Source organism: Falco naumanni, chromosome 1 (genome assembly GCF_017639655.2).
Source record: "Falco naumanni isolate bFalNau1 chromosome 1, bFalNau1.pat, whole genome shotgun sequence".
Classification (NCBI taxonomy): Eukaryota; Metazoa; Chordata; class Aves; order Falconiformes; family Falconidae; genus Falco; species Falco naumanni.
In genome coordinates, this window is record NC_054054.1 from 99,380,540 (window position 1) to 99,395,809 (window position 15,270).

The 15,270-nt window shown below is 60.8% G+C and overlaps 1 protein-coding gene across 2 annotated transcripts; it reads right to left on the reverse strand.

Moving 5' to 3' along the window:
• Positions 1–128: 128 nt before the first annotated feature.
• On the reverse strand, positions 129–10,507 carry ASPHD2 (aspartate beta-hydroxylase domain containing 2). 2 transcript variants are annotated; one of them, XM_040611817.1, is made up of 4 exons: positions 10,354–10,507; positions 6,074–7,191; positions 3,385–3,498; positions 129–2,210 (listed from the first exon to the last, which is right to left on the reverse strand). In XM_040611817.1, the coding sequence occupies exons 2-4, from the start codon at positions 6,957–6,959 to the stop codon at positions 2,101–2,103; spliced, it is 1,110 nt and encodes a 369-aa protein (XP_040467751.1). In that variant the 5' UTR covers positions 6,960–7,191; positions 10,354–10,507; the 3' UTR covers positions 129–2,100. The 2 variants fall into 2 exon arrangements, with proteins under 2 accessions (XP_040467751.1, XP_040467760.1); XM_040611826.1 differs by lacking the exon at positions 10,354–10,507 and adding an exon at positions 9,455–10,171.
• Between the last annotated feature and the right edge of the window lie 4,763 nt (positions 10,508–15,270).

The following is a 15,270-nucleotide window of genomic DNA, read 5'->3' on the forward strand; positions in this document are numbered from 1 at the left end:
CTGAGCTGAGCTGGGGGGCAGGTGGGGCTGCAGCTCTTTATGTTGCTGACTGGTGTCTCTGCTGCCCTGGGCACAGGCTGTGTGTGCTGCCCGGCTCTCGGTGCGGAGCAAAGGAGATGGGAGATGCAGGGAGATGCAGAGCAGACACTCCCTGTGCTCCTTGGCACCCTGGGCTCTGAGGGAAATCCGGGCCAGGGAGGCTGTAACTGCTCAGGACAGAAGTGCCAGGGGGACGAGTGTTTTAAAGCACTACCCTCCCTCACTGTATCACTCGCAAACCCAGCCCGGGCTCATGCCCTCCTCCCACCCTGGAGCTCCTGCTTTTCCATTGCATTTCTCCACACCAGCAGCCGGGTGAGCCGCTTGGGCCCAGCTGGGGTAAGCAGGACCCGAGCCCTCAGCGTTTTGCTTGACCCTGGATGAGTTACACAGCAGCCAGAGCCTGTTCTGTTTTCAGCACAACTGTTTATTGATAATCTTTGCTTATCCACTGTATGAATGTTACCAAACCGTAAGACAGTTACCAAGCCAGCCTGCTTCCTCAGGGTCTGGTTCCAGGTAGTCAATGTGTGTAGAAATCATGCACTTCAGGTATTCTGTAACAAGACAGGTGTAAAAAATATCTCGGATGTATTTGAAATCTCTGCCTTATCTTGCAATGTAATCACTGAAAAATCTGTAAAGAAATTGTAGGGGAACAGGGCTGCGTTCCCTCCTGGGCAGGGCACGGAGGCAAGCGGTCCCCAGAGCCGTGCCGAGGCCACTGAGCCCAGTGCAGCCACTTCCCAACCAGAGGCGTGAGGACAGCAGTGAGCATCCATGACATGCTGTGCTTCACGTGTAGCATGTTATAAACTGTAAGGTAGCTCTGTACCCCTGAAAACCCCGAACAAACCCTGGATGTTGGGCAACTTCAGGCAAAGTGTGTTGGTTACAGATGGGCAAGACTCCCAGGGGGCGGAGGGGCTTGTTCCTTGGGCTGCAGAATTAAACACCCCCTGCCTTTGGAAACCTTTTCTTTGCTCTCAGGTCTGTGAGCTGCCTCTCTCTACACTTGTCCTGGCTCCAGGAAAGAAGATGGAGCAGCAGAAGAAAGCGTGACCTCCTTTCTTCCCTTTGTCTACGGACAAACAAAAGCCCTGCTCTGCATTCCCAAACAGCATCCCTGCCCCTGCAGAGGCTTCCCAGCTTCAGCTGTGAAAACTGAGGGTTGCAGATAAAGTAAGCAGGGGATTCAGGCAATTGATAACACTCTTGGTCAGATTAAAGAGCAGGGCTCGATGTGTGTTGTCCCCTCAACAGGGTGTACATCAGGGCGCTCCTGGGCTTGCTGCCTTGCTGGGGCTGGGGCACCTGCAGCCGGGTGTGCAGCCAGCAAGCTCTTCTCCTGCCTGTGTGGTAAAAAGGTTTCTCAAGGCGGGAGGGTTGGGGAGCCATGTGCGGGGTCCCTGCTGGCATGCGAGGGAGGAAGCAGGAGCCCCTGCAAGAGCTCTCTGCAGGCAGAGCGTTGCCCTGCCTGTGCTGCCCTGCCTGCAACCCCAATTGCCCCAGCCTGAGAGCCCTTGCCCGGGGTGTGCCTTGTGCCCACTGCAGCCCTCAGCATCCGTCTGTCCATCCATCCAGGGACTGCAACTGGGACAGGGGAAGGCTGAGCACAGTGCTGGGCTGTTTGGCTGGTTTGCTGTTTTGTTTTGTGTGTGTGTGTGTTGTTCTTTTGATGGCCACAAGAAGTTTTACATTATTACATTCAAACAAACACCCTTGGTTTTGTTACTCTACTTCTGAACACCGCAAAACACAGTAGCAACATAACACGTACGAGAGTGGTGCTGCAGCTAACCACAGAAGGAAGGCAATGCGCTGTCATGTTGGAAAATAATCCCTGAAGCCAACGATGAGAGGAGAGAGATGGGCGTTGATACACGTTGCAGTTTCCATTTACAAGAGCCCCTGGGGATGGAGGACCCCGAGGCCACGTGCTGGAAGGAGGCTTCCTGTGCCGCAGGTGTCCATGTGCGGTGCTGGACCCGTAGCAGAGCTGAGCTGGCACGGCCGCCCGCCCGCCGGCTGCCCTCGATCCCACAACACCAGGCAGCGCCGTCATCGTCCTGGGGCAAAGATGAAGTCAAGGGCTTGGCGCTCTGCAGCGGCGACGTTGGGGTGCCACAGGTCCACCATGAAGACCACGCGGGGACCCTCCTCCGGGGGACCTGGGTGGGATGCAAGCACTGGGTGAGGCTGCGCTCCCTGCTCCCGTGGGAGAGGCCAGCGCTTGCCTTGGCACACGGTGACGGGCTCCCGGGACGCTGCTGCCTGTACCCCAGGCAGAGTGTGTGCCCAGCGGCAGGGCCAGCCTGCAGCGGGGAGGTGCCTAGCCAGTGCAACCCCGTACTGAACTGCTGCGTACTGGGAGCTCAGTGCTTCCAGCAGCCGGCATGGGGCAGGGTCCTCCCTGCCAGGGCTCTGGGGCTGCTCGGGGTGATCAGACCCAAAGGTCTCCCATCACAGGGCAGCAGGCACGATTCTAAGCTTGTCCTCCTTGCAGCTGCACCTCAGAGTTGTGCAGGCAGCTGCTGCTGTGCTATTCCAGCCTTCCCGGCCCCGCAGCTCTGCACTGAGCTGTGCTTCCCAATCCCACAGCAGGGTTGATGTGGGAGCAACAGCTTTTGTTCTCCCACTCTCTTCACACAGTCCCTTACGTAAAACAGCTTGGCTTGATGCTTTTATGCCATCAGCGACTAATGCCGGTTAATCTGGGAGAGCTGAAGTGGAACAGCCTCCATCAGTGATGGAGAGAGGCAACAAAACAGGCCGGTGTGAAGCTTTTCTCCCCACACGGGAGACAAAGGCACCGCTGGCACGTCAGCACTGAGCTGCTGCCTCAACGGGGCCACTGCAGCCAGCAGCTCTGCTGCGAGCCAGGGTGAGAGGATGCTGAGGCTGTCGGCATTGGAGCCTGAGCTGCCCTGCAAAGCTCCGGGGGATGAGGGAAGCCTTTCCGTGCTGGCTGCCACAGCAGGGAGAGGATCACCGGGCGCGGGCCAGGCTGGCAGTGCTGCGGCAGCGCTGCGGGGCTGCATGCAAGTCAGGACAGAAGCGAGTCCCAGGACAGGCTGAGGAGGGGGGTCCACCACCCCGAAGCAGCAGGGAGCATGCGTGATGGGCGAGCCCCACCATGCCAGGAATGGAGCTACCACCCTCCCTGGAGCAAGACAAGGGCACTCAAACCCCCACAGGATGGAGGTGCCTCCAACCCCACAGACACCTTGGCAGCAGAAGGGACTGGGTGCAGTCGCCCTGCCCATCCACCCCTCCCCAGCCCCCAGCACTGGTGTCAGTGTGAGATGGGACTGCAAGGCCCCGCAAGCTGCACGTTGTGCTTACCTTCATGGAACGCCGTGTGCAGGAAGGAGTCATCGAAGAGCAGGCAGCGGCCCTCAGCCCAGCACTGAGGCTCACCCCCCACCACCAGCTCGCAATTGCTGGGTGTCTTCAGACCTTCAGGCACAAAGAGAGAGGACAGGGAGGGTCAGGTGGTGCTGTGCTCCCTGTGATGAGGGAGCAGCCCTGAAGTGCAACTGGTGAGCTCCACACTGCTGAGGGGTTGCTTCCCTCCAGAGAGCAGCAGCAGGTGCTGTGCTGAACTCAGTGCATGGCAGAGTCCAGGGTTCAAAACAGGCACAAAGCTGGTGCTGCATTTGCAAGCTGAACCTTTAGCCTGATGCAGCTCAGCCCCTGCCCTCTCCCTCCTGCCCCTTTTGCCCCCAGTTGCTTGCTGTACCCCAATGAGCTCAGCATTGTGAGCGCTCTCTTTTGTATCTGGAACAGCTGTCAAGTCCCCAGAGCCCACAAACACCAGGTGCACGCAGGAAGCCAGTTTCCTGGTGCTTTTTCTAGCTTCAGGACCAAAGGCAGATCCTGCCACCTCCCTCCTCCAGCTCTGCTGCAATTACCCTGCCCACTGCGGGGCTGGGGTAGGAGGAAATGCTGCACTGGGACCTGAGAAATGGGCTCTATTCCTGGCTCTGCCACAAGATCCCCATTTGACCTTGCATCGCTCAGCATCTGCCTTGTCACTTGCTTCCCCACCTGAGATACTGCCATGTGGTGACCCACCAGGCAGCTGCAAGGACAGAAATTCAGGGGTGTCACAAAACCCTCATAGGGAAGAGGCCACACGAAGGACAATCCTAGAAATAAAATGGGTCTTTTTCTAAAATACTAGCATAAGCCAGACCAGTTTGAGGAGGGTTGATTCCATCACCACCTGCATCAGGAATGTCACCCTCCGCAGTGCTGGGGACCGCTGGAGCTGGTGCAGAGTCAACCTGCCCCGAGGATGCAGCCGTGGCGGAGAAAGGGGTCAGGGCTCACGTGGCTTGCCAACAGTAACGATGCAGCAAATGAGCAGGAATGGATCTCAGAGTGATGCCAAAACCAAGCGAGCGCAGCAGGGACCCTCATCTGCCCACGAGAGCTGGGAGTGCAAAAAACCGATCTGCTTTTCTAATAGACATTTCAAAGCCTACAAAACCCAAAGCCATTTCCCTGCACAACAGCCTCAGCTGGAGATGCTCCAGCTGGAAAGGGGGAGCTGAGCAGCTGGGGGAGGTGGGGAGCCTGCAGCCTCTCCATCACACCCACACCCCAGGGGACACTGCCCTTGGAGGGGCAGAGCTGGTGCCTGTGCTTGGGCCCACATGTTCAGCAGAGCAGTACCAGGGCTGGAGAAAATCCTACAGTGACTTGGCTATGCTGATTGCTGTCCTGGCTTTGCAGAGCAAACCAGCTTGAAAGGGCAGGTTGTCTCTTAAACACATCCATGCCCTGGGCAAAGCAAGAGCTGAGTCCCCAGCACTGAGGTGGGGGTGAGCACAGGTCGGTGTGCCCCAGGCACAGTGCTGTGTCCCGGCTGGAGGACCAGCAGCCAGGGAGCAGATGGAGCTGGAAAACACGGAAGGACAAGGGAATGAATGACCTGCATTGCTCGTCTCCCCAGGGCATGTGTGCTCCAACTGGAGGGCTGGCCCCAGCTCTGCTGCCAGGACAGGCTGGCCTGGACCTCACCTCACTGGCCCCCTCCCAGGAACCACTCAGCCTCTTGCAAGTAGACTGCACCTTCCCAGTGACCCAGAAAGAGGGGAGAGCCAGTGGCAGGGCAGCGGGCTGCCTCCTGGCACCAGCAAGGGCATGTCTCAGCTCCCCAGTAGCTCCCCAGGCCTGGAGAACTCCTTGGATCAGCTCTGACGACTGATTCCCATTCTAAATAAATGGCCAGTCACTGCCTGAGTGTGTTTACCCAAGAAGAGTTGGCTGAACAAGCGTGTTCGGTGTTTGCCAGCAGGGCCCGTGCAGTGCCTCCCCCAGCACGATCTGTGCTGCTTCCAGCGCAGCAGAGCCCTGACCATCTGTGCCGCGTGGGCTCTCCCCAGCCCAGGCCCGCAGGGCGGGGAGCTCTGCGCTGCCAGCCCAGCGCTCAACCCACCGGAGGGGATACCCCAGGACCCCCACCCCTGATTTGCAGCAAAGCAGCATCTCTGCTCACATCTGCCAGTGTCACGAGCAGAGCCCTGGAATCCCACGAGAGGGGGGGAGCTGCTGGAGGTGCAGCAGTGAGAGACGCCTGGGTCCCTGGAGCAGCACCCCAGGCTGCCCTGGGTCCTGTGATGGGAGGTGGGGCTGCCTGCAGAGCAGGGGTCATCTGGAGTCCCCTGCACAGTATCAGCTCCATATCTCACACCAGCAAGAGCCTATGCCTCCAGGCTGGCGGGGGGAGGAGGCAAAATGCTGTTGCTGCTGAGCTGGGGACGCTGGGGAGATTGGACACCCAGGGGGACTGAGCACCATCCTCTTCTGGGGAGGCTGCTGCTGCCAAAGCCCCAAAACTTCCCTCAGGCCAAAGCAGAAGAGGCACCTGAGCCACTCCTGGGGCTGCAGTTAGTGGCTGAACTTGGAGAGCACGGGGTGCCAGAGGCATTTTTAGGGCTCCCGCACCCAGGCATGGCTGCAGCCCCCCCCCAGCACCCATGGCAGGGACACCCAGTGAGGCTGAACCACACCGCTGGGCACTTACCTAGATGGCAGCGGATGCGGATGTTGGTGGGCCCGTAGTGCTCGGCGATGACGGTGCCCGGGCTCAGCACAGAGATGCACGCGTTCCCAAAGACATTGTTGCCAATGCAGGTGCGAAGGCTCCCGAGTAAGCGGTACGTCCGTGGGCATCTCCTGCAGTTCCTGGGCACACACATGCCCTGGTTCACCAGGTAGAAGGTGAACCACTCCCCGCTGGGCGTGCTGTTCATTTTCCATCCTTGCGGGAGGCTGCAGTTTGAGAAAGCTTTGTAGAGGGTCTCAAACTCACACAGAATGGTCTGGAAGTTGCGCTCCAACAACTCCACGTCATGCTTTTGAGCGTCCCGGGAGAAATAGGGCATGGTTGGCAAGTCTGGCAAGAAGAAGACTTCTGGTTTCTGGATGGATGGCCGGCTGTTGAGGTAGCGGCCCTGCTCGCGGATGCCTTTGTGGATCCTGCCCATGCCGGACCAGGAGTAGCGCTTGGCGTACTCCTGCAGGTTGTGGTAGAGTTTCTGGTTGAGCCCATCATGGTGCGTGCAGCGCACGCACTCAGGCGAGTGGCAGTAGACAAACCCGTTCTGCACACCATTGACCTCAGCGCTCTGCATCAGGGCGTTGACGGTGGCATAGGCGCGGGGCTGCTCCCGCCCCACGTGGTAGCAGTACCACACAAAGAGGACGAGGAGGCAGGCAACAGCAGCGAGGGCGGTGGCGTCACAGTCCCGGAAAGACTGGATGCCAGTGGCGATGAAATCCCGGAGTCCGTCCAGAGACCAGCTCCAGTCCACCAGCCACTCCAAAGACATGGTGGTGCAGCGGGTGATGGGTGCACGCAGGGGGGCCCAGCGGTCAGTCCTTGTGGTCCTCAGAGGCACCCACACCATGCAGCTGGGCCAGGGCGCTGGGGGAAAGGGCTGCCATGGGGAAGCGGAGCTGTGGCTCTCCCCTGCACGCCCAGGAGCTCTGCATTGGCAGCAGCAGCCAGCAGCTCCAGGGGAGGTGGGTGGCCAGGCTGCCCGGGGGTCCCAGTGTAGCAGGTCAGCAGAGACGTGCCTGGAGGGTCCCCACTGGTGCTCCTGGGGCCATCATCCTGAAAGGCAGCACTGGAGGGAGGCTCTGGAGAAAGAAACCCGGAGGCATTAGGGGGTAGACTGTTTCCCCTTGAGGTCCCTGCCGGAGCTCAGTGCACAGGGTGCAGCCGGGGCTGTGTGCCATGGCCACGTGGGGCACCAGCTCCTCGTGGGGGGATGATGGATGAGGAGTCCTCCTATCTGCCCAGGAGCCCAACACCATCCCATGCTGAGAAAAGCCCCCACCCCCCAACAACGTCTTCCACAAATACCCAAATGGAAGTTAAGGGGGGAGAAACAGGGCCCTCAGCTCCCACTGCCCCACACTGATCTTCCCTCCTGCTCTCCCCTCCATTGCTGTCTTATCATGACTGAAATCTGGCTCATAGACAGCGGGGCAAAGCTGGGAATAGACACTTAACAGCCCTATCTTGCAGCACATCACTTTATCCCCTCGATCTAAATGATCTGAAACGACTCTCCCTGCAGAGACTGAGCTGAGAGCCCCAAGCCCGCCAGCTCTGCCCCTGCGCTCAGCCAGCCTGGCGAGGGCAAGGCAGTGATGGTGGCAGGTCGTGGTTCTCTTGTTTGATTTCACCAACCAGAGTTCACCAGCTCGCAGGTTACCACAGCTGAACGGCTCCCAGCACTACTGCAACGCCCCGCACACCCGGCCTGAAAAGCAGAGCCTGTCCTCCCTCCCCCGGCAGGGGACAAGTCCGCTACACAACCAGCTGCTGTCTGTCCCTTCTTCAGTGGTGTCAGGGCAGCTCTGTCCTGCCCCACCATCACAGCTGTTGGGAAAGCAGCTTGACAAAAAGAGAAGATGCTCCAACTCCCTACAACCACGAGTGATGTTCGCTCACCCCAAACTCCATCCCTGGGCAGCTTTGAGCAAAAGGCAGTGGGACCAGAGGGGCAGGCAAGGCAACAGGTGAGAAACGGAGGGGATACACAAACCAGGTTGGAAAGCACACCCAGAGTGACCTCAGCCTACAGCACGCTGCCAGCACCGAAGGAAAGCCTTGTAATTACTGATGTGTGGCTGAACCAGCGCGTCCGTGGGTCAAGTCTCCACACGAAGCAGGTGCTCAGGCTGGGCACGTGTGGGGTGTCACAGCCCGACCCAGAGCACTGGAAGCAAAGAGAGGGATACAGGCTCTCACTGGGATCATCTGTGCTACTGCTGTGCCCAGACTGCACCTCCTGGATAAGTCAATCGGTGCACAGCCCTGGGCAGGGCAGGGGGATGCAGGCTGGCAGGAGCTGCAGGGCAAATAGCTCTCCACCTGGGAGGAGTGAAATCAGGATGATACAGGTAAGGGGAAGGGAGATGGCATGGGAGCTCCTCTGTAAGAGCATTGACTTGAAGGAGTAGGATGGGTTTATTAGCCAGGGAAGCCATCCAAACCCTTCCTGGCCCTCCCTGCCAAGGTCCTGTAGCCTGTTAATGAATGTGCATTTCCCTATTGATGGCAATAGTGATGCGCTGCAGCTGGCGGAGCTTTGGCTGGGACCTGACCCTGCAGCTGGGGACTGTGTGCAGTGCTGGGGACACAGGCTTTAGGCAGTTTTACATCCTGGGGAGGGACAGCCACACAGCCAGCCTCCCTCCTACTTCCTTGTAGCACATCGCCTGCATGCCCCGTCCCAGGAACTGCAATCCACGTGGCATGTCACAGCCTCCTGGGAATTTTAAGATAACTTTCCTCCATCCCTACCAGCTGGCACTCCTCCAGACACACCAACTTCTCCAGCCCAGTCCTCAGCTCCCGGGGTGCAGCCACAGAGCCGGTCTCAAGGGTACTCCCCGAGGTCGGCACAAGCCCCCCACCCTCCTCCACCGTGCTGGAGTGGGCCGGGGAAGGCAGGGAGAGCCCTGGCACGATCTGTATTCAGGGTGGCTCTCACCCTGACAGGCAAACAGGGAGCTGCCTCAGCGCAGCAGCCAGGCTTGTTGAGAAGTCAGCTGGCAAAGCAAGGGCATGGGGGGGGCTGAGCTGGGGGGTCTGACAGACTCGGGGTCCTCCAGCCAGAGTTGCTTACACCCCTGCAAGGGTGGTGCAGCACAAACAGGGCCCCACTGCTGCCCCGGGGCTGCTGTCAACACCTCAAAGTGGGAAAATAAGGGGGAAACCGTCAGAGCAGTAGGAGATCAAAGCCCCTGCGCCCACGTGCAGCCTGCCTGGCCCCAGAGCTTGCAGCCAGGGAGCCTTCGGGCTGCTGAGCCCTGGGCTGCATGGGAACGCTTCGGGGGTCCAGCCCAGCAGCTGCCTCCTGCGCCCTGATGCAAACCTACCCAAACCCACCTTCCACTGGTGTTGTGCCGGCGGCAGCAGAGCAGGGCCCAAACACCGGCACCGCGCCTGATGGACACTGTGAGGCTGGGACCTGCTGCTGGCCCGGTCAGTGCCGTCACCCTTCCAGCCTGGCTGTGCGGAGCACCGTGGCCCTGCACCCCTGGCCCGAAATCCAAGAAAAGGCTCGTCAGCTGATAACAAACAGCAGAGCCAGTCCAGAAGAGTGGAAATCAATTCCACATTGCACTGAAGTTGTGCAGGACGTGGAGGCGAGCACCGTGCCAGGCAGCAGCGGCGTTACATAATGAAGGCAGAGAGGCTTCGATGCAGCAGAAAGTTGCATCTTGGTGGCTCCGCGGTGGCCCCGGCATCTCCTGGAGGCGGTGGGTTTTGCTCAGCCCGGCCGGGATCCCCAGGCCGTGGGCCCCGCGGTGACGAGGACGCGTGGCGGGGCTGTCATCTGCACGGCACAGGCGGCGGCGCCTTCGGGATGGGTGTGAGGAACCTCCTTTGGATGCCGGAGCGCCGGGGTGAGGCAGGTGCCGGCTGCTACTACGGGGCTGGAGCACGGCCAGGCAGCCGCGGGCGCTCGCTTCGCCCTTTCCTCTGCCGTGCCACCCCGGCGGTGTCACCCGGTGTGATGGTGTCACTCGGCGTGATGGTGTCACCCGGCGTGGCGGCATCAGCTAGGCTGTCACCGCTGTAGCTGCATCACCCGGGGTGGCAGCGCTGCCCACCGGGCCGGTGTCACGTCACCCAGCGTGGCGCTGGCACCCGCCACCGCGGTGTCACCCGGCGGGGCCGTGTCGCCCGGCCGGGCGGGGCCCCGGGCTGCGCCCCCTCCCCCCCCGAGGGCACCGCTCCCGCCCGCGCCCCCCTGCGCCGCGCCGCGCTGCGGCGGTACCGACCTGCTGCCCGCGCCGGGCCGTGCGGGGCCGCCGCTCCGCTCCGCTCCGCTCCGCTCGCCGCCGCGGACCACAACTCCCAGCAGCCCGGGCAGGAGGGGCCGCACCGCCCCCGCCGGGACCGCGCCGGGGCGGCAGCCTGCGGGCCCCGGGCGAAGCACCGCCCGCCCGCCCGCCTCCGCGCCCGCCCCTCGCCGCGGCCTCGGGGCGGCGCGCCGCGCCCCCGCAACCGCGCAGCCGGGCGGGGCGGGGCCGGAGCAGCGGGGTTGCGGCACCCGGGTGGGGGTCCTGCGGCCGGAGCCGCTGGGAGGGTGGGGTGCTGGTCCCCTCGGGGAGCATCCATCCTGGCTGCGGCTACCCCGGGGTGCGGGGACGCGGGGACACGGGCACCTGAGGCTGCAGCAGCTGGGATGCAGGGGGTGCAGAGGCACCGGGGTGGGGAATGGGTGTGCAGGAGGACACGCAGGGGAAACGGGCTCCAAGGATACAGGCACTGGGGGCTGCAGCCGTCAGGATGCGGAGGATGCTGGCCCCGGGACTGCTGTCCCAGGGGTGGATGCAAGAAAGGATGCAGGCGCCCAGGAGACAGGATGCTGGCTGGCTCCAGGGACACAGACTATTAAGGATGTAGCAGTTGGGATGAGCAGGATGCTGGCTCCAGGCACCCAGGGATGGAGGGACTGCAGGGATACAGGCATCTGGGGATGCAGCACCCAGGATGCAGAGGTTGCCGGTCCTCAAGGATGCACACATCTGGTATGCAGGGGACAGGAGCACCCAGGGAGGCAATGCCCAAGATACAGGCAGCCAGGGGATGCCTCAACAAGGATGTGAGGGTGTGCTGCAGCACCTGGGATGGAGGGAAGCTGTTCCCAGGATGAAGGAGATGCTGGCCTGGGGGCACCTGGGATGCAGCACCATGGATGCAGATGCCTGGGGAGGCAGCCCCAGGGGATGTGGGCATTCCCAGGGGGTGGCAGAAGTGTGTGAGCCCCCCTCTACACTCACAGCCAATTCCTGCCACTCCAGTTAGGAGGGTCCCTCCACTAGTAAATGACAACCTGTCTGCTGGCATCTCCTGTTCCCATTCCCGCTGCTCCAAGGTGCTTCCTCATTCAGCTGTGGGTGCTGTCGGGGCTGAGGCTCCCAGGCCATGGCAGCTTCAGCTCCTGGGAGTTCCCTTTGAGAGCCCGCAGGCAGCGGGCGCAGGAGCTGCAGAGCCCCAGCAGCCCAAAGCCGTGTCTAAAGCAGCAGTTCAGCACTTGGAGCAGATGGACTGGAAGTGCAGCCTCCCCACACACACCTGGCGCCAGCCAGTCCCACCAGCCAAAGGGGTTGGCAAAATGTTCCCTTTTTAAGCTGACCTTGCGCCCAGGGTTTGGCCCTATGGAAAAGAGGAGACCAGCTTTGCAGATTGGTCGAAGAGGAAGTAATATTTTTTGGGTGTCCCTTAACAACTTTTAAGTGCTGGTGGAGAAACAGTTTGTTATGAGCCTCTCTGCTTCCTGCTTGCTTGCTTTTTTCCTCCCCACTCCATTTCCCATTCACCTAAGTGAATACTGCCAAATCCAGGGTCCCCAGGAGCACCAGTGGTCCAGCCCTCCCTCCACCTTTCCCCCTGGTGCCAGATGAGCTGCTGGGCTGAGCTGAGCGCAGGCAGAGCCCGGGTGCAGGCAGAGCCCTGGCAGCGCTGTCCTGCCCTGTGGCAGAGTGCCATGTGGAGCTGCATGGGACGTGTGTCGATGTGGGAGAAGCCCTGCCTGGTTTCACAGGTTTTGCCATCCGGTGCCTGCATGCTGCAGGTAGCCAGCCTATGGCTGCAGGTAGCTACCCATCACAGCTTGGGCTGGGTTTTAGAAGTGAAGTAAGGGCTGCTCTGCTCAGCCCCTCAGGTGTGTGTGCTTGCTTTGGAGCAACCTCATCCCCAGCTGCTGCAGACCTAAGTTGCACCTTGCTTTCTCTCCTGGCACATTGTTGCATCCTGTCTGTTCCTGCTGTTTCCCTGTGCTACTGCAAGCACATCCTCACCCCAGTTTGCTTCTGCAGGGCTCTGGCAGTGTTGCATGTTGCAGGGTGAAAGAAGGGTGAGTTTATTCCTTCCTGCTCTTTCCCAGACCCATCTCAGCCTCACCCCGTAGCTCCTGCCTGCACTTGGCAGACAGCGCATCCTTCTGTTGGCAGTCACAGAGTCTGCTGGCTCTTGGCACCAGGCTCTGGACTCTCCCATCCTTTCTTCCCTCTGTCTGCCTTCTGCTCTCTGCTCCCTGTTGGGCCCCTCCAGACCCTGATCCTCAGCTCTGCTGCTCATCTTGTCTCTGTGGGACGAGCTGCCCCTGTCTTTCCTCTGCCTTTAGGATGTCATCTGGTGTTCTTCACCCTTCAGGTGTAGCAACCGCCTTCCCAACACTGCACACATTCCAGCAACCGGTCTGCTGTGCAGCTTTCCCATAGCTCCGGGGAGATAAGGCGGAATTGGAGGTCTGCAGGACTGGGGGTCTCATCCTGACTCCCTGGTGTGCATTTCCCCAGTAATACTAAGTCCACAGCATGCAGCACAGAGGTTTCTTGCAACACATCCTGCACCACCCATGCCTGCCACACGCTGAGGGTGCAGGGGCTGGATGCCTCTGCCCTGTGCTCTTCTGAGGGGCTGGCAGGGGTGCTGCGAGGGTTAATTCTGCTGCCAGCCTCCTCTTGGGTTTGTGCTTCACAGGTCCCTCTGAACTTTGGCCTCGGTGATTCCCCAGTCTGGGGAGGGTCATTCCTGGGAGGCAGGGGTGCTGGGATGGCTCAGCTGGGATCCTCTGGAGCACTGCAAGCAGGACCCCAGCCTGCAGCACCCCGAGCACCCACCCCACAGCCCTGCATCTGCAGCCGCTCCCTTGCCGGTGCCCACAGCCATGGGGCAGCTGTGGGATGGAGGCGTGAGCCCTGCCCCGCTGCTAGCACCTGAGCACCAGGAAGGGTGACAGGGCTCCAGGCAGGGACAGAAGGGTCTGGCAGGGGCCAAGCAGGCAGCAAGAGCAGGCACAGGAACTATCTCACGGCAGAAGGGCTGGGAACAGCCCTGGGATGCACTTGGCACAGCTCTGCCCAGCGGCACCCTGGCAGGAACCCTGTCTGTGCGGCAGCCTCCTGGCTCCAGTGATCCCTTCTCCCTTTCCTGACATGTACTCCTGGGGCAGACACCGCCTGGTGTCCCCCTGAGCCGTTGCCAGGATGTGGCTGCAGCCAAACCTGTGCTTGTGTTCTGCCAGGGCCAGGATTTCCCCGAGCGTTTAGGCTGGAGCTGGGACAGTGCTCCCGGGGGGACCCTCCTTGTGCTTCCTGAGCTGAGGAGACCCACACTGCACAGGGTCCTGTTCCCTGAGTCCCCTCCTGACCAGCTTGTGCCCAGGCAATGAGCAGGATCCTCGGAGCATGGCTTTACTGCTCAGCCCTGCGTTCCTCCCTCAGCATTTCCACCTCTGGGCATTGCTGTGCTGCCAGCCCCCTCTGCCAGCCCAGCCCCGAGCCCCCTGCTCTTTCCTCTTTGATCATATTCCACCCTACTGCTGTTTTCCCTCTGCACTGAAGGGTGCCAGCGCCAGCCCCAGGGCTCTGTCACCGCTGGCACCAGTGACCACGGGCACCCCATGACCGGCCTGCCCTTAGCAGAGCCGGGGGGCTGGGGCCCCACTGGTGCCCCAGCTCTCTGTCCTTAGCATGCTTCGCCGACTGCTTTGGCTCCTGCTGAGAAAAAACCCGCGATGGGCCATGGCGCAGGAACGCAACCAAGGAATGGCTGTGTGAAATCCGGCTGAGGACCGCAGGCCCCTGCGCTGGGGCTGGGCAGGGATGGGAAGGAGGCGAGGGGTCCCTGCTGCTCTGCCCTTGAGCTCAGGTGGGTGGACGTGGGGGTCCCTTGGCTACGTGACTGCCAGGGGACAAGCACACTGTGTCATCCACTCGCGCCTGCCACAGGGGAGAGGTGGGTAATGGCTGTGGCTGCTGTGCCCAGACAAAGCTTAATCTGCAGCACAAAGCGCGAGGCCAGAGATTGGTTCCTGCTTTACGTCACGGAGGAGGAACAGCAGCATCAAGATTTTTTTTTTTTTTTCCCTCTTCATTTTAATTCTCTTGCAATCTCTGTCCAAAAATAACCCAAGCTTCCTCCCTAGGGAATGCTCTGCATCAGAGCCTTGGCTCCTTCGCCCCCCTGTGCATTAGCCTGACAGCTGCTAGACGAAGCTATTGTCTTATGTCACATCATAACCTTTTTAAAAAGCACATTTGGAGAGTGCAGGATTATTTTATTGTTTCATGTGGGGAGGGGCAGGGATGGACGGGCAGCCCCAGGTTTCCCTGGGCATTTCCCAGGGTGCTGGGTGAACTGTGCATCCCTGTCCCTCCCTGCTGGCCATCGCCACTGCCAGGGAAACCTGGGACTCTGCAGGTGTCAGGAAATGGTATTTATCCTGGGATTTCGCAGTGGCCCTGCTCCTTAGCAAGGCAGTGACAGCAGCCATCCCATCACCATGCTCCCGGAGCGGGGCCATGTTTGGGGCCATCCCGCAGGCAGCTGGGGTTCCCCCAGGCAGGACCCTGCCCTGTGCACACCTGATGCTTTTTATGTTTTCGGCTCTCCAGGGATGTGGCAGGGCCTGGCTGGCTTTCAGAGGGCTGCTTGGGGGAGAAACCTCCTGCAGGTGGGGGGCAGAGATGAGCCCCCACTGGAGCAGCTCAGCCCAGAGAGGGTCCCCATTTTTCCCACCCAGCCCTGAGATCTTTCTGGAGCTGTGCCTGCCTGCTCCACACTGCAGCAGTGCAGGATGCAGCCGGTGCAGAGCTGTACAGGGGCAGGCGAGGAAGCCCCCCACCCATGTTCTCCCTGTGCTTTCGGGGAGCTCCCCTGCCCCAGCCGGCACACGTGCCGTGGAG